The sequence below is a fragment of the Mya arenaria genome, chromosome 15, assembly GCF_026914265.1.
Source record: "Mya arenaria isolate MELC-2E11 chromosome 15, ASM2691426v1".
Lineage (NCBI taxonomy): Eukaryota > Metazoa > Mollusca > Bivalvia > Myida > Myidae > Mya > Mya arenaria.
The window spans coordinates 10,731,715-10,756,546 of record NC_069136.1 but is presented as its reverse complement, the minus strand read 5'-3'; the positions used below and the strand labels follow the sequence as shown (position 1 = coordinate 10,756,546).

Sequence of the window (24,832 nt, the reverse complement as noted above, 5' to 3'; positions counted from 1 at the left end):
GATTTTCAGTCTTACGGACAAAATCTTAACATTGAAATTTTAACATAAAATAAAAGACACATTCATATTTATAAACCATATGTTAATAAAATCATTCTCATCAGTTAGGGTGTTGCTTATAAAATACAAATGTTCATCTACACAAGATCCTTTTTTGGTCACGGCTCATATATGTATATATTAGGGATGGCAACGAGTAGTAAAATTGGTACTCGAGTACTTGGACAATCTACCGATCGAGTAATCGGGTACTCGATTACTCAGATAACTTAAATTGGTTTTCAGGAAAGACAGGTTAGTCTATACATGTACAGTCCATGTATATTGTGCGTTGGTCGTAATATTGGCTATTTTCATCTTTAAATAAGACTGTCATTATGTACCTTAACAGAAAAATAAATAAAAAGAAAACAAATGTTGTTTCATGCTTTTAATTTGTCCTTTTCAATTCATTTTATACATACACATGTACTTCAATATAAATGGAAAGTAAAACTCGGATCATATTCAAGCGTCGAAATGATCGGGAACAACCCAATAAACAACATTCAGAATTACAATGAACGAAAATTATTCATAAATTTGTTTAGTCGTTGACTCTACAAAATAATATTTAAAATGACAGTTTTCCATACTGAAATATTGTTGTTCACCTCATTAATATGCATATTTCCTGAATTAAGATATCCACTTATCAATTATTCAGGAATCATTGCTCATAACGGTCGTACTAATTCGCTTGTCAAAACTTCAATTGCTATTAGCAAATTAGGGCCCTTGTTGACAACTTGCAACTCTCACAACAACTGTCAACTAATTTATTAGGCTCAATTGTGTACACAGTGGGGATTAGAGGGACCGTAAATTGGCGTCTTTGAAATGCGATCTGATACTTACGTCTGTAAATCGTATATTAAGTGAATTTTATAAAAAAAATATATTTATTTATTTTGAGTACTTGAGAAGTGATTTGGTACTCGGTTGATCGATCCAGAACTCGAGTTCTGGGTACTCGTGGCCATCCCTTATATATATGTACGAGGGTTGATCCAAAATTACGTGGACTTTTTTAATAATTCAAATATCATTTCACATAGAACGTAGAAACTTCATATTCAATACATATAACATATCTTATATATTTCCTGCAATTTTCAGAGCAAAATATTGAATTTTCGCTAAATTAAAATCATATTACGACATATGGTTGAACCCGACCGGCGCAGTCCAGTGATGTCAATGACGCTGCGATCATAAAGCGTCATATTTTTTAGTTAACCAACCAACACTGACGCAAAGTCAACTTCATATATTATGATAAGCATAAATAAATAGAAAAATAAATAAATAATATTAATATAAAAAAAAAAAATAATTGATTATTTAAAAAAATAACGCCTTTTCAAAGTAACCCGGTTCATTAATTGTTCATCTTCCTGTGCAAATCTTTGCAGTCTTTGAATAACGCATACGTTTTTCTCTCTCGTCATTTCATAGCAATTGAGGGACCCATCTCGCACAAACTTTTCGCACGCCTTAATCTTCTCTTAAAACCCTTTGGACTTCCGTACCCTGCCCCGACTATGCTTGCTACGACATGCTGTCAAACGGCGATCCCCTCTGATGCCGTTCTTCACCAACGTCGAAAACGTCGTGCCTCTTGTCTTTTTCTGTCCCTTTTCCTTATCGTCTTCTATGAAATATCATTGTTCTCTTAAACATGAATGCCAGTTAAATACTAATGAACGGCACATGTTTCTTCATTTCCATCTCGGCCATCATTATCATAATCTGTGTCCGTGTTTTCCCCAATTCAACGCAAATCTTCATCGTCTCGCGCTTATTCAAAGTCCAATGACGCCATGTTGTATCCCAGACTGTGCTTGTAATCAAGTCAGAATATTTCGACTTTTAAACGGAAATGACGTCAGAAATTTGAAAAGTATATTCGTATGAAGTCAGCGTTTAATATAACGTAATTTGGCGGAATTTCATAGAAAAACATGGAAGAAAAGCATGTTGTAAGAGATACATAAAACGTTTGTGAACGTTCATTTTAGACGGTGCGCCGACCGTCCGTTCCTGTTATCTAAGAACCCGTAATTTTTCAATACTCATAAATTTTACAGATCTAAATTTCATACCGTCTATGCAGAATACTTTAAATAAGATGTGCATGAATTTTAAAATGATTTGGACGAAAAATATAGAAAATATGTAAGAAGTCCACGTAATTCTGGATCACCCCTCGTAATTAATGAAATGGGTTCAAAGTATCATAATCGTCAGCAGCAACAGTACTGTAAACATGCTGCTAATAAGACACATGCCATTAGTATAGTAGACAGACAAAATTTCTATTAAAATATTTTTTTAAGTAACAGGAATTGACAAATGTTTGTGGCTTTTATGAGACACAATTCAAAGGTATAACATTCTATGTGGACCCTTCAGGAGCACTACCGCCTAAGCTATTACAAGAAACATAATTGACCCTGAAACTGGCCGTGTCGGGAGCAGTACCGACTGCGCTAGGATACATAATTGACCCTGGAACTAGCCCAGTCAGGAGCTCTACCAACTGCGCTATTGAGGGATACATAATTGACCCTGGAACTAGCCCAGTCAGGAGCTCTACCAACTGCGCTATTGAGGGATACATGATTGACCCTGGAACTAGCCCAGTCGGAAGCTCTACCAACTGCGCTATTGAGGGATACATGATTGACCCTGGAACTAGCCCAGTTGGAAGCTCTACCAACTGCGCTATTGAGGGATACATGATTGACCCTGGAACTAGCCCAGTCGGAAGCTCTACCGACTGCGCTATTGAGGGATACATGATTGACCCTGGAACTAGCCCAGTCGGAAGCTCTACCAACTGCGCTATTGAGGGATACATGATTGACCCTGGAACTAGCCCAGTCGGAAGCTCTACCGACTGCGCTATTGAGGGATACATGATTGACCCTGGAACTAGCCCAGTCGGAAGCTCTACCAACTGCGCTATTGAGGGATACATGATTGACCCTGGAACTAGCCCAGTCAGGAGCTCTACCAACTGCGTTATTGAGGGATACATGATTGACCCTGGAACTAGCCCAGTCAGAAGCACAACAGACTGTGCTATTGTGGGATATATAATTGACACTGAAACAGGCCCAGTCAGGAGCTCTACCAACTGAGCTATTGTGGGATACATAATTGACCCGAAACTGGACCAGTCAGAAGCACTACCGACTGAGCTATCGTGGGATACATAATTGACCCTGGAACTAGCCCAGTCAGAAGCTCTACCAACTGCGCTATTGAGGGATACATGATTGACCCTGGAACTAGCCCAGTCAGAAGCACTACAGACTGTGCTATTGTGGGATACATAATTGACACTGAAACAGGCCCAGTCAGGAGCTCTACCAACTGAGCTATTGTGGGATACATAATTGACCCGAAACTGAACCAGTCAGAAGCACTACCGACTGAGCTATCGTGGGATACATAATTGACCCGAAACTGGCCCAGTCAGGAGCACTACCAACTGAGCTATTGTGGGATACATAATTGACCCGAAACTGGACCAGTCAGGAGCACTACCAACTGGGCTATTGAGGGATACATAATTGACACTGAAACTGGCCCAGTCATGAGCACTACCGACTGGGCTATTGTGGGATACATAATTGACCCGAAACTGGACCAGTCAGGAGCACTACCGACTGGGCTATTGTGGGATACATAATTGACCCGAAACTGGACCAGTCAGGAGCACTACCGACTGGGCTATTGAGGGATACATAATTGACACTGAAACTGGCCCAGTCAGGAGCTCTACCAACTGGGCTATTGTGGGATACATAATTGACACTGAAACTGGACCAGTCAGGAGCACTACTGACTGGGCTATTGTGGGATACATAATTGACCCGAAACTGGACCAGTCAGGAGCACTACCGACTGGGCTATTGAGGGATACATAATTGACACTGAAACTGGCCCAGTCAGGAGCTCTACCAACTGAGCTATTGTGGGATACATAATTGACACTAAAACTGGACCAGTCAGGAGCACTACCGACTGGGTTATTGTGGGATACATAATTGACCCGAAACTGGACCAGTCAGGAGCACTACCGACTGGGCTATTGAGGGATACATAATTGACACTGAAACTGGCCCAGTCAGGAGCTCTACCAACTGAGCTATTGTGGGATACATAATTGACACTGAAACTGGACCAGTCAGGAGCACTACCAACTGGGCTATTGTGGGATACATAATTGACCCGAAACTGGACCAGTCAGGAGCACTACCGACTGGGCTATTGAGGGATACATAATTGACACTGAAACGGGCCCAGTCAGGAGCTCTACCAACTGAGCTATTGTTGGATACATAATTGACCCGAAACTAGACCAGTCAGGAGCACTACCGACTGGGCTATTGAGGGATACATAATTGACACTGAAACTGGCCCAGTCAGGAGCTCTACCAACTGAACTATTGTGGGATACATAATTGACCCGAAACTGGACCAGTCAGGAGCACTACCGACTGAGCTATTGTGGGATACATAATTGACCCAGAAACTGGCCCAGTCAGGAGCACTACCAACTGAGCTATTGTGGGATACATAATTGACCCGAAACTGGACCAGTCAGGAGCACTACCGACTGGGCTATTGTGGGATACATAATTGACACTGAAACTGGCCCAGTCAGGAGCACTACCAACTGAGCTATTGTGGGATACATAATTGACCCGAAACTGGACCAGTCAGGAGCACTACCGACTGAGCTATTGTGGGATACATAATTGACACTGAAACTGGCCATCAGTCAGGAGCACTACCGACTGAGCTATTGAAGGATATATGATTGACCCGAAACTGGACCAGTCAGGAGCACTACCGACTGAGATATCGTGGGATACATAATTGACCCGAAACTGGACCAGTCAGGAGCACTACCGACTGAGCTATTGTGGGATACATAATTGACCCGAAACTGGACCAGTCAGGAGCACTACCAACTGAGCTATTGTGGGATACATAATTGACCCGAAACTGGACCAGTCAGGAGCACTACCGACTGAGCTACTGTGGGATACATAATTGACACTGAAACTGGCCCAGTCAGGAGCACTACCGACTGAGCTATTGAGGGATACATGATTGACCCAGAAACTGGCCATCAGTCAGGAGCACTACCTACTGAGCTACTGTGGGATACATAATTGACACTGAAACTGGCCCAGTCAGGAGCACTACCGACTGAGCTATTGTGGGATACATAATTGACACTCAAACTGGCCATCAGTCAGGAGCACTACCTACTGAGCTACTGTGGGATACATTATTGACACTGAAACTGGCCCAGTCAGGAGCACTACCGACTGTGCTATTGTGGGATACATGATTGACCCAGAAACTGGCCATCAGTCAGGAGCACTACCTACTGAGCTATTGTGGGATACAAAATTGACCCAGAAACTGGCCCAGTCAGGAGCCCTACCAACTGCGCTATTGAGGGATACAAAATTGACCCCAAAACTGGCCATCAGTCAGGAGCCCTACCAACTGATTTATTGTGGGATACATAATTGATCATGAAAAGAATAAAGGCTCATATTTTAAAAGCTTTATCTCTACAAAAATTGCCTGTAGATAAAACAATACATTGACAGTCAATTTACTCGATATATACATGACGTAGCGAAATCAATTAAAAAATTGAGTACTGGGGCTACCTGACAATAAAATCTCAAAAATCTCCAACAATTTTGGACGAATAAATATACATTACTTAAAAGCATCTACAATAAACCAAAGAAGTGCAAACACCAATGCTGGTCTGGGTTTTTTTTCAATGGAAAAGGGACACAACTCTATAATTCGGCCAACATTATTGGCCTTGCTGTGCATTTGCACATTGTCCCCAGCAACATGTGCAGCAATTTTCATTAGTAAATTTATCTTAACCTTTTTATAAGTTATGGCCTTTTTTCAAAAAAACACACAAGCCTCAAAATTACCTTCAGAAAATGTGCTGTTGCTGATTCCAAAGGCTTGCATATGCACTTTCTGGAACACTAGGTCCATGTTGTAGGTATTGTTTCCCACTGTCACTTTTTGAGAGTACCCCTGGGCTGCGTCACACTGGTAGGACTGTTTCTCAGGGACACTAAACGGCACAGACACCGCCATGATGACTTGGTCTGTAGACATGTATAAGAGAATTGTTTGTTTATTTAGTTTAAGCTCAAACTTTTCTTTAGACTCTAGTGTATTTTGCATTATGCATGAAATATTTTAAGAACATGTATTGCATCCTCTGGTTGGTGAGTAGTATCCGGCAAGTTCTTCAGTTTTTCTGAAGATTTTCTCAATAGACTTGACAGAAATAATACTTAAACTAACTGAAACTAGGGGGCAAGGTCGTATGATTTTCATGAATGAAATTTGTGATGTTATCAAGCTCTCACAGAATCATGGTGCCAGGGAGGGTAACCAATTAGGCTCAATTTGAGCTTTACAAGTGAGATGATTTATTTAAGGTACCCAGCATTTCATATGTAAACCCTAATATGTTTGTGTCACTTCATTTCCTGACTTGAGCACAAATATACTCATTCAAAGTAAAATTGAGATGATAATAATTTGTTCTGATGAAAATTCAAAAATTTGACAGCAAATGAATATACCACACGAATGGATGACTTTAATCAAAGTTCTGCCAATTTCACAGCTAAAATATAAAATAATGTACCATTCTTTCACTTGAAGCCTTCGAGAGCTTTTGTGACACTTAACTTGCTATGAACCTTGCAAATCAGGTGAGCATGTGTTTACAAGTATGAGTTGCCTCGCTTGGACAACAAAAAGTTATTTATTAATACACAGCAACAATTTTGTATCCAGGAAATGGACGCCATTTATTGCTTTAATTTAATAACATACCATTTTTGAAAATCCTAGTACTATAAATGGATATGCAAATTGATCATAACACATGCGCAGTCAAACTCATGTGACTATGCCCCATGTAAGATTTTGCATTGATCAGATGGCATCTGTTTTCTCTAGTATATTTAACATACTGCAATAAAATAGCTCCATACTTTTCTTGATGTATATACCAGCAAATATGTAAATGCCAGCAATATTAATATAAACAAAAGAGATCATACCTTGCTGAGTGTTATTTTCTTTACTGAAGACAACTCTCGGGACAAATTTAAGTGTCATATTGATTTGGACCATCCCATTCTGTTTTGTAAAGGTGAACGCAAACGTTGCATTGTCAACAGCAAACAGAACCTCGAGCAATGCCGTGGTACCATTAACTTCAGCACACTTTGAATTGTTTTGAATACTGGTGTTGCTGAAATCCCATTTATCAGCATCCTACAAGAGAAAGTATAAAGCATTGCAGTTACATGAAAGGAAAATCTAAACTAGAAGTGTGTCTATAGGATGTCTTCGCACACAAGTTCTAATAATTTGAAAAAAAATGCCAATTTTGGGTAATTGAAAGCCACTACTCTCCGCTAACTATATACAGCTGGAAATGAAAACCCAGGTGCACAATTAACTTCATCATCTTAACAACATTCCCCTTAGGTTTCAAGACTCTAGGTCTAATAGCTTTGGAGTTTTGAATGACACAAGGTTGCTTTATACTTACAGAAGGCATCATGGACACATGCACAAACTGACAAGTGCAAAGCTATACGCCTCCCCTAACCCAAAAATGCATAAAATTACAAGAAATGTCCCTGAATTTTTCAATGAGATATGATGAATTTAATGTATATCCATGGTCTTTTATGGAAACCTTTTCAAGTAGACTTCTATAAGGTTAATTGGTCTTATTTTAAAACTGGTGTTTGGAGTAAAAATACTCTGACAATGTTTTTAGCTCTTTAAGTTAAAAATCCCTGTTATTACAAGCAACAATGAGAGTACTATAGATTGCTGTATATTGTTCACTGTTAATTTGATCAGTAAATGCCCCATATTTATGATCATAAAAAGATGACACTTATTTCGTTAGTTGAGGAAAGAAACCCTAATCTAAGTTAAATTTGTCTTTAAGCAGCTGCTCTCCCACCGATTGCCCATTTTGTCAACTTTTTTTTCTTTTTGTCTTACAATGAACCAATATTTGTAAAAATGTCTGGAAACCAGTGTTACAAGATTACCAAAAAAAAAATCAGATTGCTGGTTTTTATATTTACGTTCGTAAGGTTTTATGGCTCCAAGCGTTACTAACGCTTTAAGAAAAAACATTCAAACAATTGAGATATATATATATATATTCTATTGTGAGTTGTTGAATATAACTGAATTGAAGGCATTCATACAAAAATCAGCTCATTCTGAGACAAAATCTAAAAAATGTTAAAAATGTCAATCTGTAAAGTGTAGCTTTCAAATGAATGCATGTATTACAACTACTCACATATGTTTTATTGTTGCTGTCAGTCCAGGTGAGGGTGTTGGTTTTCAGGTTGTCAAATTCTACCTTGATACAGCTGTTGGTGGAAGGAAAATTGTATGGAGGCTGTGCAGCCAGACCTGTAATCAGAATGTGTAAACAATACAACTATGCTTCAGATGTGTACAAGCATGTACTACCGTATTTGTCCGTTTCAATAGATGCAAATGCTTTTGTGGGTATTTTGTTTGTCTGATTTTTGGAGGTTGTACGCTGCTTAAACAAGTGACTTAAAACTAAAATGATGCAGCTTTATATCTGCTGTAAACATCATTTCAGCTGCCATTTTGTTTTATTTACACATCTTTTTTTGTTTTAATAACTAGCAAGGTTAAACAAAACTGTTATAATAAACATGTAATTCACAGTATGTGTTGTGTATGTGGGTGTCAACTAACTTCTCCAAAATATAGGGGATAGGGGATTTTGTACTAAACCAACCTATATCAGCTAAAGTACTATTGTAGAAAATTTTAAATAAAAATGATCAAATTACAACATGTTCAGTCAAAAAATGCATATTTTTAGGACATTATGGAAAAAATCCTCACTAAAGAAAAATTCGGAGGATAAAAGGGTCGGTGAGGGAAGTGGTCATTATAATATCCAGGCAAAATAACAACTACATCTGATTAATGCTCAAACTAAAGTTCAAGTTGCACATGGGGGACACTGGTCAATTATGAGCTACTACCTCGACCATTTGGCATTTGGAACTATAATCCAGGTAGAATACTGACTTTATCAGATTCTAATTATTCCTCAGATTAAAGTTCATGTTTTGCAGAGGCACTGGTCAATTATGAGCTATTTCCCTTGACTATTTAGTATTAAGCCCTTGACCAATTAGCATTTGGAACTATAATCAAGGCACAGGATGCTGACTTCATCTGATTCATTATTGGTCAGATTAAAGTTAATAATGGGCAAGGACACTGGTCAATTATGAGTTTCTTCCCTTGATCATTAAGCATTAGGAACTATTATATCGAGGCACAGAATGCTAACTTCATCTAAAATTTGCTAAGATAAAAGTTAATGTTTTGCAGGGACACTGGCCAATTATGAGTTACTTCCCTTGACCATTTAGCATTTTACACTGTAATGCACCCAGAATACTGACTGCATATATGATTATTGCTCAGATTAAAGTTATTGTTTTGCAGGGGCAATGGTAAATAAAGAGTTACTTCCCTTGACCATTAAGCATTAGGATTCTTTTATATCTATATATAATTGAGGCAGAAATCAGACCTATGTTTGTTATAGTTTATTGGTAGTTTATTGGTAGAGATACACTGGTATTTATTTATAACCACTTGAACTATGTTACAGAGGCAGTTTGGAGTACCATCAGAGAGTATATATGGCAGGAAGACCACTTATATCTATCATTAGTCATTTGTAGTTTTCACAAGTTGATTTAGTACCACTGTGAGATCCTGCATTCATACACAGTACCACAACAACGTACATGACATATTCAGGTATACAATTAGCTATTTCCTATGCAGTGATCTCCCTTACAATTGCTAGATCTGGTTGTATACCTGTATTTATTTATTTATTTATTAATGAATTTATTTGCTCACTTATATATATGCAACACTTCTCATCGTATAAGTCAGATTCAGTTACTCGTTTTTCCTCAAAAGTGTCCTCATACAGACGTAAGAAACCGTTTCCCTAGGACGAACACCAATTTTATCCTTAGCTTTGCCTCGGCTTCTTACGTCTGTATGAGGACACTTGTAAAGAAATCATACTGTATCTATTACATAGATATGCATATAAGAAACATACCATTTGGCATTTGCATAATTGTGTTGACCTCGTTTTGACTTTAATGATCAAAACAAACAAAAATATGTGTTCAGATAAAAAGAATGTTAGCCATATTTTTGAGGAATTACAAGTCATGTTGCTATTAATTGAAAGCCTCATAATCATTTATAAAGGCTAATAATTTTTTTTATCTGAATAAGATGTTATTAAAAGTAATCATCACCACCATCAAACTTATTGATGAAATTTGAATTTATATGTTCTAAAGCTCTGTAAATAAATGGGCTTAAATTAAACAGTAAATATATTTGTTGTCATATCGACCAGTTCTTTGTTCAATTTCTTTCCTGTTGACATGTGGTGTCATTATCTATAATGCAGGAGCTATAATGCACATCACATGCCTGGATTTATTAATATTTATAAACAAACAAAAGATAAATTATGCTTTATCATAAATGTTATCAAACGACAATCATGTTCCAATTGGTTGACATAACAAAGTCACACATGATACATGATGTATTTATCAGGTAGTCTGTTCTGACTAATCACCACATGCGAGCAAACGTTCCAAACCACTACACACTCCCCTCACGACGATAACACTCAGATGAACATGAAGATAACTGAACTTGATAATTACAACCCAAATATCCACATGTATGTAAAACAACCAGTTTAATACATAAAACAAGTTTTTAAAAGAAAAACTTTACACCAATAAAATAAATAATTTTATCATCAACATAACTATTTCAGTGAAAATTCTTAGTAATCTAGTAACTGTTAAACTATGGTGGAAATATGTGAGAACATTTGCTTACGTTTTTTTACTCACGCCAAGGCCTCATTTTATAAATGAAATTATCATAAGATTGCCTTTTCTAACAAATATTACTATATGTATTTGTCAATTCAAACAGTTAATTTAATTTTTGAAGCAAAGGTTAAATTTAACTTCTTAAACTGACAAAATATCAAATGGAAATTTTTGACCTTGTGATATTTTTTCTTATGTACATTCAAGATGTCTCCTATAACTAAAACCGGAGAGCAGCCATACACAACTTGGACGACAAATCACCCTCTTTGATCCTTGGCAGGAAAAAAGACTTTCCTAATCTTTTCCAATATAGGCCTGTCAACATTCCTATGTATGCAATAATGCATTTCATTTTAATGATACAGAAATATTTGGTTAATAAATACGCTTTCTAAAAGCTTGTCGATAAAAGCTGATCGAAATGTGATTTTAAGTATGTTTGTAAAAGTAATGGTCAACATAAATGTTACAGTTGACAGTAGACATACTGGTAAAGGCATGTATACATTGTTCTCTAACGATTCATTGTCCTACAAAGTTCTTATGGACATGTTCTCACTTCAGTTTCCGCCACAATAGATTTTTAAATTAACTCATTGTGTATATACCACATGATAAATTGTCATATATTCTTTCTTGGAAGGCAACATTTTGCTTAAAATGAAGACTGAAATCAAAGATAACTTTTGGTTTACTACACCATTTAAAATAAAACAAAGGACAACCTATGCTGCTTAAGGAGTCCCGCCTTCATTCTTTTTTCCAAGTCTGATAAGGTGATTAGTTTTATAGAAAACTAAACTCTCAATCAAACTCTGGTAAAAGACCAAAGGCGGGGTTCCTTTAACAATGTAAACTGCGATCTGTTTCATTTAAAATGGTGAAGAAATAGCGAAGATATCTTTGTTTAAAGCCTCCATTCGAAGCAAAATGTTGTCTTCTGACGTAACATTTATGACGCAATTTATCATGTGGTATATACACACTGTAACTGCATATAACTTTATAGTGCAGGGTTTGCAGGCCTATGCCACTTATGACCACTGTCACCATTTTATGATAAAAACATTATTATTCAGATGTAACAATAATTAGAATTATAATTGAACTTATAATTATTACAATTTAAGAATTATTTTTTTATTGACTAAACTTTACCCAAGTAAAAGAAATATATCAATAAACTCTTAATTCTATGTTTATTTAAATCATACAAAAATAACTTGTACATGTCAATGATATATGACACACTCAAAAATGACTGAAAATATTTTGATCAATATTTACAAAACTGATTTTACCATAATTGATTTCTGTTTTAATCACTATTGCAATAAAAATAATATATGTACAAGTATATTCTTTCACAAAAACAATTATTTATACATAATCTTCATTATAAACAAGTTGATATTTTTGATATTTTTTAAACAAGTATCATATAACACTTGAGTCTGCAACAAGACAACATTCAAGGGGTTTTCATCAGCAATATCTCAACACAGGCAGTTATTTTTGGCCTTTTTCCTAACTGCAAAATGCATTATCGTTAAACATTTACCATTAGCTGTAATCTTCTTTCATATCAATACAATAATAATGTAAGTAATTTGAGATTTATTCATGTTTATATTCATATATTACTAATACAGTTTTCTTAACATTTTCACAATTGCTTTTCGTTAAATCAATGCAAACCAGTGTCCTTTTTACAAGAACCAACTGATTTTCCTTCTAACACAGATGTATCAACCCCATAAGAATAACAACATGTACAATCATCTAGACAGAGTCGTAGCCCTTCCTATTTCTACGACGACCAACAAGATAGGCTATCAACACAATAACAACGAGACCAGCAAGGGCGGCACCAACAGCAATCGGAACGATGCTATTGGTGGTAGAGTCGGCAGAACACTCCATCACATCTGAAATAGCAGAGCAAAATCTATCAATGGAAATGTCACAACTAAATGTGATTGATATTAATTTTGGAATTTTTAGCTGATATATATATCATTAGCAATTATCCCTAGAAAATCAAATTGAAAGTTGGTGAAATACACTAATGCTGTACTTGTGTAAGCAAATTGGTTTAGAACAAATACTTCTTGACTTCTATGAACATATATCTACAACTGATTATAGACATATTCTGAGAGCTCTGTCATGGCACCTCATGCAACACGAAATTTAATAGCAATATACCCAATGTAGCTGGTTTATAAATTATGTATTTTTCTCTCTTTTTTTACGCTATGATACCCAATATCTGTACTTCAAATTGATACCCAATATCTATACTTCAAATAGATATCGTTAAAATTTTGTGGGTATTGAATTCAAGCTTTCACTGCATTGATTCATAAAACAGGATGATAATTTTTATCTTCCTTTACTTTCTGTAGGCAACAAGGAAGAAAAAGTGGACAACTACTATCATGTTCATTGTTAACTCACTGTGAAAATATTCCATTCAGTTTTAAAAAACACATCAGATAAACTTTATCAGAAAAAGAATCTCAATATTATTATGAGAAAAAATATTCATAAAAACATTGCTATGGCTAAGGCTACATGTATATATATAATTGCAGGGCTTTGAACAGCGAATAATTGTCAATCCTCAAAAATAGCCGGTTCTGTTTGAGTATAAAGGATTCATGCTCAAAGCAGGGTCAAGGGACTAAAACCTCATTTTCAATTGTTTCCAAAGTCATTTGAATTTATATTCATTTTAAGGTACTAGTTTTTTTGTTGTTTCTTTTTTATGCAAATTGAGTCTGAAGTCTATGACTCTCAATCCTTTAAAACCCCTGTCCCCATTTTTCTGGCAAGTTCTTTAGAGTAACAAGTTTAAGGAGCTTATTTCAAATACAGGTAGCCAAATTGCGTAACCTAGGTATTACTAAACATAAGTTGGTTTTAAGTAATAATCATTAACATAATTTCCTTTTAAAGTCCAAAAACTCTTTAAGAATATAAATTTTACAAATTCTATCCTGAAACAAAAATTGTGAGCTTAGCTTACATAAAGGTACGGGTAGGTACTTGAGATGTTTTGAGGAATTCGGACCTATCATTATGAGAAATGTTTAAATAAATGCATATCCTTGGGCTTGGGTAAGGCTTTGTTTCTTATTGCTCAATTTACAGAACAATTATTATTTTGTATATTTCAACTTACACATTTTTTTGTAATTGTAAAAATTATGATATGAGAATGTCATATATTTTTTCAATCTTCACAAAATACTTTAATAACAAGACTTTTAAAGTTTCTTAATTAATTTTAAAACCACTTTAACCTTGATTTAGAGCATGAAACGGGAAATACAAAAAAAAACTTCCTATAATTAAACCTGATAAAGACATCATATCTCACCCCATCCCCTTTTCCAAAAAACATTTGTTTCAAATGTCAACTGTTTTTGCATTTACATTCCTCCTAAGCTTCTACTTGTACCATTAACCTTTGATAGTAAAATGTCATGCAAGTTCATCTAGAATTCTGCTCATCGATTAAGTCGCCTGTCGGTAGCACACATCATTTTCCTAGTGAAGGTCACCATGATATTTACTGACCCATAATAAAAAGAGGTCACCAACTAACCATGGCCAATGTGCATACTAAGTTTGATACCTCTTCAACAAGTCATTCAAAAGCTATTGGTCAGAAATGAAAGCTGTCGACCACGACGGCTCATCTATAATAAAAAGGGTTCATCTTTTGACCATGCTCATTGTGCATACCAAGTTTGATACCTCTTCAACAAGACATTCAAAAGCTATTGGTCAGAAATGAAAGCTGACGCCTATGAAAACGCCAGACAAAGTAGTCCCTATAGATGTGTGTGCCATGAAATGTTAAAGTCCCATTACCATCTTGACTGAAGTCAGTAATATCTGTCTGGTACGCTGCATACTGCAGATTCCACGTCTCCAGAGTTATTCCCCCTTTCAAGTCCGTCTTTGTATCTGCATTGCACAGATAGGAGCCATCTGTCTTTGCCTTAAATGACTGCATAAGGTTGTTGTTTGACGAATTGAATGATTGATTAGCTGGAAATAGAAAAATAGGTTCAAATAAGTTTAATAAAGCAAGTGCATTGAATGTCAATCATAAGTGTACTTTAAATAAAGGAAATTTCAACCTTTAGCAAATGATTAAAATGTTTGATTAAGAAATAGCGTTTTGCCAAGGCCAAAATGAGAAATAATGTACATCAATGTTGTATATACAGAGCTCCAACAAGGATTTGAAAAAGGGCAAGGAGCTAGGTCAGAAAGACTACTTTTGATGGGCACTGACTGAGCCTTAATGGGGCACTTGCAAGGGTCAATGTTCAATTCATATTGTGTGTATGTCGTAACTACTTTCAAAACTAGTAGTTTGTTATGAATACCTTAGCTGTTGTCTTTACTTTTGTGTTAAAATTATGTATATTTGTTATATTTATACTTATTTCTGAAAATTGACTCTGTCAAACAAAAGGGCACAGCAGGGTCTAGTACAAAGGCAGCAGGACGCTGGAAAAAGGCAATGGGGTGCCCTAACTGGCTATTTAGGCCTAGCTGGAGCACTGTATAATTAAGTATACATGTATATGATGATGTATCTATTCTAAAATGTCCAACGAAACTTACAATCAAAATGGTAGGAAGCAATATCAAAGTTAGAAATAATTTATAAGTTTCAATTCAAATTTGCAATATTGGTAAAAGTCATGTAGACTTACAAAGACCTACCATTTTTTGCATTAGGGAAAAGTTCTGGTGTGTATTTTCCCTGAACACTCAATGTATCCCACCAGATATTGTCACCATCCTTGCCAAAGCTGATATCTATCACGAAATCCTTCTGGAAAGTGATTCTCATCGTCTGGTTCATCATCATGGCATTGAGGGCATTTTCCAGGGAAGATGAATTACAACTTCCTGTCACCATGGGACTTTCTACTCCTATCTGAGCAGTTTTGTTCTGAAAATAAATAACAGAGCATGATTTTATCAGTCTATAACTAGAAACGTGTGGGAATCACTTACTCTACAAAATGGCACGTAATCTTATTACAAGGAAGGCTTCGGCTTATATTGATGTGACCATCATGTCATAGCATTTGTGGGAATTACTATAACCAAGGTCATTTCATTGTATTCTAGAAGTATTATAGAAAATCCCTCCATAAACAGTAATAATTTTACTCTGAGCTTAAGGCCCATAAGGCTTAACTTGATAATTCACTGATGAGACAATTACTCTTGCTTTAAATACATTACATCTTTTATGGTTCCAGATTATACTGTAAATTGACAATAGAAGAAATATAATTTAATTATTCAAAGTCAATGAGAAAAATCGATTCACTGCTTCAGATATTGAAAAATGTTTTAATTATGTTATAAAATATTCATACAAAGCAAGCTTGACGACAAGTAGGTCAACATTAAGCAGAAAAGTTCTGTGTAACAGCCTGTTAATAACTTAATATTACAAGGGACACAGTTCGCATAATTAACATTGAACTTAATTATGTAGTTTGTAGTTTTAATTGCTTTTGATCAACTTATAATATTCTGAAATAAAAACTTGCTAAAAACAATATGTTGAGCTAGTAAATTTCTAAAATTGAACTACATAATTATACAACACAGAAAAAGCAAAAGCATGTAGCGAACCCCCCCCCCCCCTCCCCTACCCTAAAAACAATCATCTAATGTGGATGCAAATGCCCATTTGAATTTCTCAGGTCATGCAGCATGTAGTCAACAACAATAACTCTTTTAAAAGCAAGAGTCCTGGACTTGCTACAAAAGTGTACATTAAGTTTCATGTCAATGTGTGAAACAGTTTATGAGTAACAGCAAACATCTGTTTTTCCATGCTGTATTGCTGCAACTAATAAAGGTGAATGGAATGGACAATACAAGGTCATGTGATAAAAATTGTCCAACAGGAATCACACTAAGGGTCGTCTTAAGAGATCTTTTTCTCAAGATAAACATCACATGAAAACGTGATTTGACCCCCCCCCCCCCAATCCTAGAATATCTACTACTTCTCCCTGTTTTCAAAGTCTAGCTTGTTTCATGCTTTGACTTGTACTTCATTAAAACAGACTAGCTTATAAAACCAGACTCTCACCGTATCATTTGTCTGGTATTGTACAATGATCATCATCTGGGCCTTCAGAAGGATACAGGTCTTATTGGCATCATCTTTAACGCTCAAAGACAGATCGGGGTGGTTTGAGGGATTTGGCGCTGGTGGTGTTGCAGTTGGTGATGTTGCAGTTGGTGTTGTTGCAGTTGGTGATGTTGCAGTTGGTGTTGTTCCAGTTGGTGTTGTTCCAGTTGGTGCTGTAGGTGTTGATGGTGTTAGTGTGGATGTTAATTCAGCATCTGCAGGACAGTGGTCACCTGGGAATTTAGAAGATTTATTTTATAAAAGTTCACTTTTCAACAACAACTATTAAGTAACAAAAGCATGCTGTTTTGTTTGAATCAAGTCATCCAACAATAACCCATTATTATATATTTTGTTATCGAAAAACAAATGATTATCAGCCCAGCCAGACTGCTGTAAAACTTTATCAGAAGTATGTGTAAATATGATTTAATCATATGCATTAAACGCCACCTGTGACTAATTTATGTCTAAGTTAAACAATTGACGCACATTTATAAACTTTAGCAATACTGAATAGATGTGGCAGAAAAGGAAAACCCTACAGGGTCCGATTGACAGAGCAACCCAAGATAACAACCAGCTGGGAGTCAGGGAAATGTTCATTTTATCTGCTTAAGTCTACAATTAGTTCGCATAGTGAAAATTCCATTTATACACCATATCATATCAAAACAAATTCTTCAAAGTTTCAACTTCTTACTAAGTTTCACCGTTGAATATATAAATACATTAAAACATACTAGTACCTTTTGAAAAAGTTCCATTTTCAAGGTTAAACCCCTGCATCTGAACACTTGTAAATATCAATTCCAGGTTGTAAGTGTCATTCTCAACTGACATACTTTTGTCATATTTCTGCTCTGCATCACACTGGTAGGAGTTTCCCATACTGCTCACTTGGTTAATAAGAGTTGTAATTGAAACTGGGCCTAAAATGAACAAGAATGAAATCATTCATTAAATAATCACAGGCTAATACGTTCTCGTTAACCATATCAAATTGATGTGTGTGTAAAATTAATGTTCACTACTACATGTATTACATATATAGTTTATGCTGATCTGACCATGTAGCAATCATGTGTTAAATGTGTATTACAGTTTCCATTATGCTGATCACATACTTGAACAATACTTATATGAAAAACTACAGAAACAAGTCCAGTAGACGAAAGTTTAAACATAAACCCGGTTGAATGTCACAGGGTCAATGCTAATGACATAGAACACAAAAACAAACAATCACAAACCAGAAACATGGAAGAACAGCACAAAACTCCACAAACAACACACAACATATATAATAAATAAAACTAGGGGTGCTCATCAAATTCTCACCTGTCATTCCATTCTCGAAGACTATATCAGGCACAAACTCAAGGTCCATAACAACATTCACCATGTCTGAACTGTTCTTGAAGGTAAACTTGAAAGTAGAATTATCCTTATGAAACCTTACTTGCACAAATGGATCAATATTTTGCCCCTCACACTTTCCATCTATTACTGACAGGTCTTCAAACTTCCACAGTGTTATATTCTGCAAAAGAGCAAGGGAAGATCACTTACAGTAATCCCACATTTGGGGAAAATCCTCATTCCAAAAATGCCTAGAAAAAGGCTAGCTACATTCTATTTGAGAATCTAGTGAAGACTAAAATAGTCAATTTTATTTTGGTAAATAAAGATCTACAGTAGTATGTAATAAGCTCCAATTCTCTTGATACTGAAAACAAATAACTGACATGTTATGATGTATCACATTGTATATAGAGTTACATCACCTAACCAAGCTGCCTAGTCTACTAGGGAGGGGGCGATGTGGGCATAAAGGGGACCTTAGACTGCAAGTATTCGGGATAGGCAGAATATTGACAGGCCCGGTGAGACAGCCACCCAAGGAACTGGGCTTGGCCTAATGTTTTTCACAGGATTATCGATACCACCTCTCACCCCAGGGATTTTGACTCCTTTCCCTGCTCCAGTCATGGATTTTAGACAACAAAGTTACAATCTGTCCAAATCCCCTGGGTATGCCTGACGCCCCCAACAATTGATAAGTGCATTACCTTTGTAGTTCCATTTCCAGTCCATGACAAAGAGTTGTAAGAATCAAATTGCAGCATAATACATGTCTTGCCTGTCTCTGGCCATTTTATTTGATTGTCACAAACACCTGAATAGAAAATGTTGAAGATAAATATAAATTCAAATAAAACACTTCAATAAATCTACAACCATAAGTTACAATATATGTATTCCACTGAAAGTGCATTGAAACTTGTTAAACGTTCTTTTAACATAAATAATCATAAGTTTGAACATAATCAATCAGTATTTAAATACATTTAAATACAATTTCACACAAAAAACTTCACATCTTACAAGAGATAAATGACTAATTAATGCAAGTTCTTGCAAGGAAAAGAAATATAATAATATATATATATATATTTTACATGCTTACCTTACATGATCCATCTGTGCAAGGGGAACGGGTTCTTCTATGGAAAAGTGCTTTGTCGGGTTGGTGTTGGGAAAATGTGCAATAAGGAAATCGCAGGAAAAGGTTTATCAACCCTTATTGCAATTACATCTATGTATCAATTTACAAACATAATTTTAAATCCTGTCAAATTCTTATGCATTTATATTCTACCTTTAAATAAAGAGCTGGTATCATTGCAGTATAGATTGCAAGTGGGAACACAAGCTTCTATACACCAAAATGACAATTAGGCCTTACTGTCTTTATAAATATGAAATGACTCTATGACGATGTTAAATGAATCGAATGGATGATCTCATATGAATTGAAAATGTTACATGTAATGAAGAGATGAAACCCATGCATTCAATATATAAACGATTCAGTGGTTTTTTTTCAAACCAATTTGGGACCTAGTTTCTGCCCCATTCCAAATGCTAGAACATATACTTTTTTCCCAAAATTGAAAATAACATTCTCAAGTTGTAAAAAAATAAATATATATTATGTACAAGTACGCTCAACAATATGCCACTTTGTCTTAGAACTGAATACTATAATTATGTAATATTTGACTGTCAAAAGCAATAATAAGCCAAATTTAATTATAAAAATAAACACCACAATGGGACGAATTCAGGTTTTCAATGATTGCCAGAAGAAGTTCAGCCTTCATTGTAAAGGTCATACTGATGTGGGTTCAAAATTTTATGAGAAAAATCCAATAAAATAGCTATTCAAAATCATGTGCTAAACCCGTTCTACAGGTATTGTGCAAATTGCAAGCCACAGAACAGGCGCATTTTATTTTCCAAACTAGCTTTAATGGTGGCAGCGGTAAATGGCAGGAGCGCCTACATTGGCTTAAAAGGTTGATGGGGGAGGAGTATACATATAGTGTGTGGAGGTAAGAACCAGCCGCCTGGTTAACACAGTTGGTTTAGAGCACCGTGCTAGTGTTCCGGCAGTCATGGGTTTGAGCACCACACCATGTGCAGGTTTTCTCCTCAGATTCACTTTAACAATAAGGAAACTTGGGAAGAAGTGGGCAGTACTACCCAAAAGCATTTTCAATGTGAATGGACAATATTGCATTATTTTTGGAGTGCTGGAAGCAAAACACGACAGTTAAAAATGCAAAAACTTACATAATCCTAAAAGGATGCTCGATACAACCAGCTTTGTAAACATGTTTACTTCCTCAACAGATCCTGTCTTGTTTCGTTTTCTGTAATTGTTTCCTTGTGAACTCCCCTGTGACAATACGCCCTTTAATAACACGGACACACTGCAATAAATAACTCGTTCAAAAAAACGTATATCAAAGAAAAGGTTGTAGAATATGTCAAGAGTTTAATTCGTTTGTGCTATTTGAGATTATGAAAGAGAAAAAGTAAAATCTTGCTCACCTAGATTTTCAACGACCTGAAATCATATGATAGATCATGTGACTGAATGTCATTTACACCAGCGCTATCGGATGGCCGCTGAATAACCGTACTAAATTCCGTACCGGGTACTTCCTGTGTACATATTTTCAACAGTATGTATCATGACTAGTAAGAGGGATTTGGACAAACACATTTGGATAAAATTGCACATGATTTTATCTTAAATTTGTTATACGAAAAACAAATTATCACATTATTTTGTGAACAGTTCATAATCATAAGAAAGCTGACTGATTTAATGCAGTTTTAATACAAATACCAAAACCCTTAAGGAAAGTGTAACATTATACGGCAATGAATTAATTCCTCCCGCTATTCATAGTTCACCTTGTATGATAAGGCCAGCCAGCCAACACAGGCGGGCAGTTTATCTCTAGCAGTCAGAGCTGTACCATCCTCACCAATATCATATGTATCAATAATAAATAGTTAGAACACATGCAGTCGTTCTTCATAACATAATTAACATGGTGTCAGAAAAGAACTCATCGCTCATATAGTATTAAATGTGGATTATTTTAACATTGGATCGTTAATTAATAGATTAAGCATCTAATAAACTGTTCACGGTGAGAATGGAGTTAAGTGGTGTTCCAACACCGTGCATGGATTGGAATAGCTCAAATCTTCCGGAAGCTTGGAAGAAGTTCACAGAGCACTGTGAGCTTATTTTTAAGGGTCCACTTAAAGGGAAGGATGAGGATGTACACATCACCTATTTGCAACTTTGGATGGGTGAAAAGGGTCGGGACCTGTACAAAACACTAGAACTGTCAGCGTCCGACAGAGAACATTTGTCAGCAATTTGTGAAGCGATTACAAAACACCTACAGCCGACGATCAACCCCGTTTTTGCACGGTATCGTTTCAACAATATGACACAGGGAGAACTTTCTTTCGAAGAATTCTTGACCAAATTGAGAGTAATGGTGAAGGATTGCAATTATAAGGACAGCGAAGACATGATCAGGGATAGGATTGTGTTTGGAATAGTATCACAAAAAATCCGAGAAAAACTCATTAATATGGGAGAAAATTTGACCTTGAGCAAGGCTATTCAAATATGTCAAAGCTTTGAATATGCTCAAGCACAACTGCGCGAAATGCAGGCACCATCGCAAGGAGCAGCCGTTAATGTGGTTCGTTCAAGAAGGGTTACTGGTCATAACACCTCAGGCCAGCCTGGTCACAATTCCTCAGGCCAGTGGGAGCAGAGAAGACAACAGCGCGTCACTTTGGGAGAAGACGATACCCGGACTTGCCAAAATTGTGGGCGGAAACACCAACAACAACACCAGTGTCCCGCAAAGGGAAAACAATGTCACAAATGTCAAAAATGGAACCATTTTGCATCAGTGTGTAGAAGTGTAAATGAAGTTATTGACAATGACAATTCTTGTACTCATGATTTCAAGGATTTAGTGATTGACAATGTGGAGTCCACTGTTAGGAATGGGCAGGTGTTTGCAGAGTTCAAGGTAGGTCCTTCCAATTTGTCCGTACAGTTCAAGATTGATACTGGTAGCCAAGTGAATATATTGCCATACAAAACCTTTAGAGACATAGGCATAAAGTCAGTTCTAGAAGCTTCACATTCAAAGCTTTCAGCCTATGACGGAAGCACGTTAAATGTAAAGGGATGCATTACTTTAAGGTGTAATCATCCTGGAACTGGCCAAACAAAGGATGTTTACTTTCATGTAGTTGACACACATTCAAGTCCTTTGCTAAGTCTCCAATCATCCCTTGACTTTGAACTCATAAATCTCACATACACAGTTATGTCAGATTCCCAGGTCAACCCCCTCACTAAGGACATGGTATTAAAGGAATACAAGGAAGTGTTTGATGGCATTGGTCTGCTAGCCGGTGAATGTAAGATTCACATTGATCCCACTGTCCAGCCTGTGGTGCATCCCCCAAGAAAGGTCCCTATAGCATTACAAGAAAAAGTCAAGGATGAGTTACTCCGCATGGAGGCATTAGGTGTCATCGAAAAGGTCAATGAACCCACTGACTGGGTTAGTTCAATGGTCGTTGCCGAAAAAGCCAATGGCAAAATTCGTATATGTCTGGATCCGCGTGACTTGAATAAGGCCATTCAACGTCCACATTACCCTTTAAGAACTCTGGATGATATATTGCCTCAGCTTTCAGGCGCAAAGTACTTCACAAAGCTTGATGCTAGGAGTGGTTATTGGGCATTGAAACTTGAGAGAGAGTCATCGTTCCTTACATGTTTTAACACCTTATATGGAAGGTACCGATATGTCCGAGTTCCCTTTGGTCTGAAGTCAAGCGGTGATCTTTTTGTGCAAAAGATTGATGCTTGTCTTGAAGGTCTAAGTGGCGTAGATGTCATCGTGGATGACATACTAGTGTATGGGTCATCTAGAGAGGAACATGACTCCAATCTTAGAGCAGTCCTAAAGAGGTCTCATGATGAAGGAATTCGTTTTAACGAAACCGAACTCGAGGTCGGGGTATCAGAAGTAGACTACTTTGGTCACCTTCTCACATCAGAAGGTTTGAAAAAATCAACCTCAAAGACAGAGGCTATACAGAAAATGAAGCCACCCAAAAATAAATCAGAACTTGAAACCATATTAGGTATGGTAAACTATCTGTCTAGATTTGCCCCAAACTTGGCAGATGTAACAGCCCCTCTGAGACAGTTACTGTCTAAAGAAGTTGAATTCTGTTGGGAAACTGCACAAAGTGATGCATTTGACAAAATGAAACAAATCATCACAGACCCGAATCAGTTTTATCCTATTATGACAAAAGCAAGCCATTAACATTGCAAGTTGATGCCTCCAAGTTTGGTCTCGGAGCAACAATAATGCAAGACGGGAAGCCACTTGCATATGCATCAAAATCACTCACACAAACTGAGGTCAATTACGCACAAATTGAGAAGGAAATGTTTGCTATTTTGTTCGGCTGCAAGCGGTTCCACCATTTTGTTTATGGTCACAAAGTCAACGTGCAAACTGATCATTTGCCGTTAGTTTCTATTTTCAAAAAATCAATAAACACAGCTCCTGCACGATTGCAGCGTATGCTACTACAGCTACAGAAATATGATCTTGACATCAAACATTATCCATCCAAACAAGTACCAGTTGCAGACACACTGAGTAGGAACTTTCTAAATGAAACGTTCCCTGAATTGTCACAAGGCATGGACATGCAGGTACACATGGTTATGTCTCATTTACCTGTATCTGACAGAAAATTGAATGAATTGAAGGACAAAACAAGTCAAGATGAGACTTTAGTATTGTTGAAACAGACTATACTTCAAGGTTGGCCAACCTCTAGAAAAATGTGTCCGTCCCAGATATTGCCCTTCTGGAATTTTCGTGATGAGTTAACTTCTATTGATGGGTTAGTCATGAAAGGAAATAAAATAATCATCCCCAAATCAATGCAGTCTCAGATGCTTGAACTCATTCACACAGGTCACATGGGAGTTGAGAAATGTCTCAGAAGGGCCCGGGATGTTATGTTTTGGCCAGGAATATCAGCTGATATTACCAATCTCGTGTTAAAATGCAACACCTGTTTAAAACACAGAAACTCAAACCCAAAAGAG

The 24,832-nt window shown here is 36.5% G+C and overlaps 2 protein-coding genes across 3 annotated transcripts in view; one reads left to right on the top strand and one right to left on the bottom strand.

Annotated features, from left to right (window-relative positions):
• LOC128219608 (lysosome-associated membrane glycoprotein 1-like) overlaps positions 1 to 21,262 on the bottom strand; it is a 30,550-nt gene extending 9,288 nt beyond the window's left edge. Inside the window, exons 1-5 of one of the 2 annotated variants that reach the window (XM_052927461.1) lie at positions 21,193 to 21,262; positions 20,932 to 21,071; positions 8,459 to 8,574; positions 7,185 to 7,401; positions 6,030 to 6,212 (exon numbers count right to left, since the gene is read on the bottom strand). In XM_052927461.1, coding sequence (XP_052783421.1) covers positions 6,030 to 6,212; positions 7,185 to 7,401; positions 8,459 to 8,574; positions 20,932 to 20,974 — 559 coding nt within the window. In that variant the 5' untranslated portion in view covers positions 20,975 to 21,071; positions 21,193 to 21,262. The remainder of the gene's footprint in view (positions 1 to 6,029; positions 6,213 to 7,184; positions 7,402 to 8,458; positions 8,575 to 20,931; positions 21,072 to 21,192) is intronic. The other variant, XM_052927459.1, reaches the window with a different exon arrangement.
• A 547-nt stretch (positions 21,263 to 21,809) lies between these two features.
• On the top strand, positions 21,810 to 24,032 carry LOC128219099 (uncharacterized protein K02A2.6-like). The gene has a single exon (XM_052926921.1). The coding sequence runs from the start codon at positions 21,810 to 21,812 to the stop codon at positions 24,030 to 24,032; it is 2,223 nt and encodes a 740-aa protein (XP_052782881.1).
• The last annotated feature ends 800 nt before the right edge of the window (positions 24,033 to 24,832 follow it).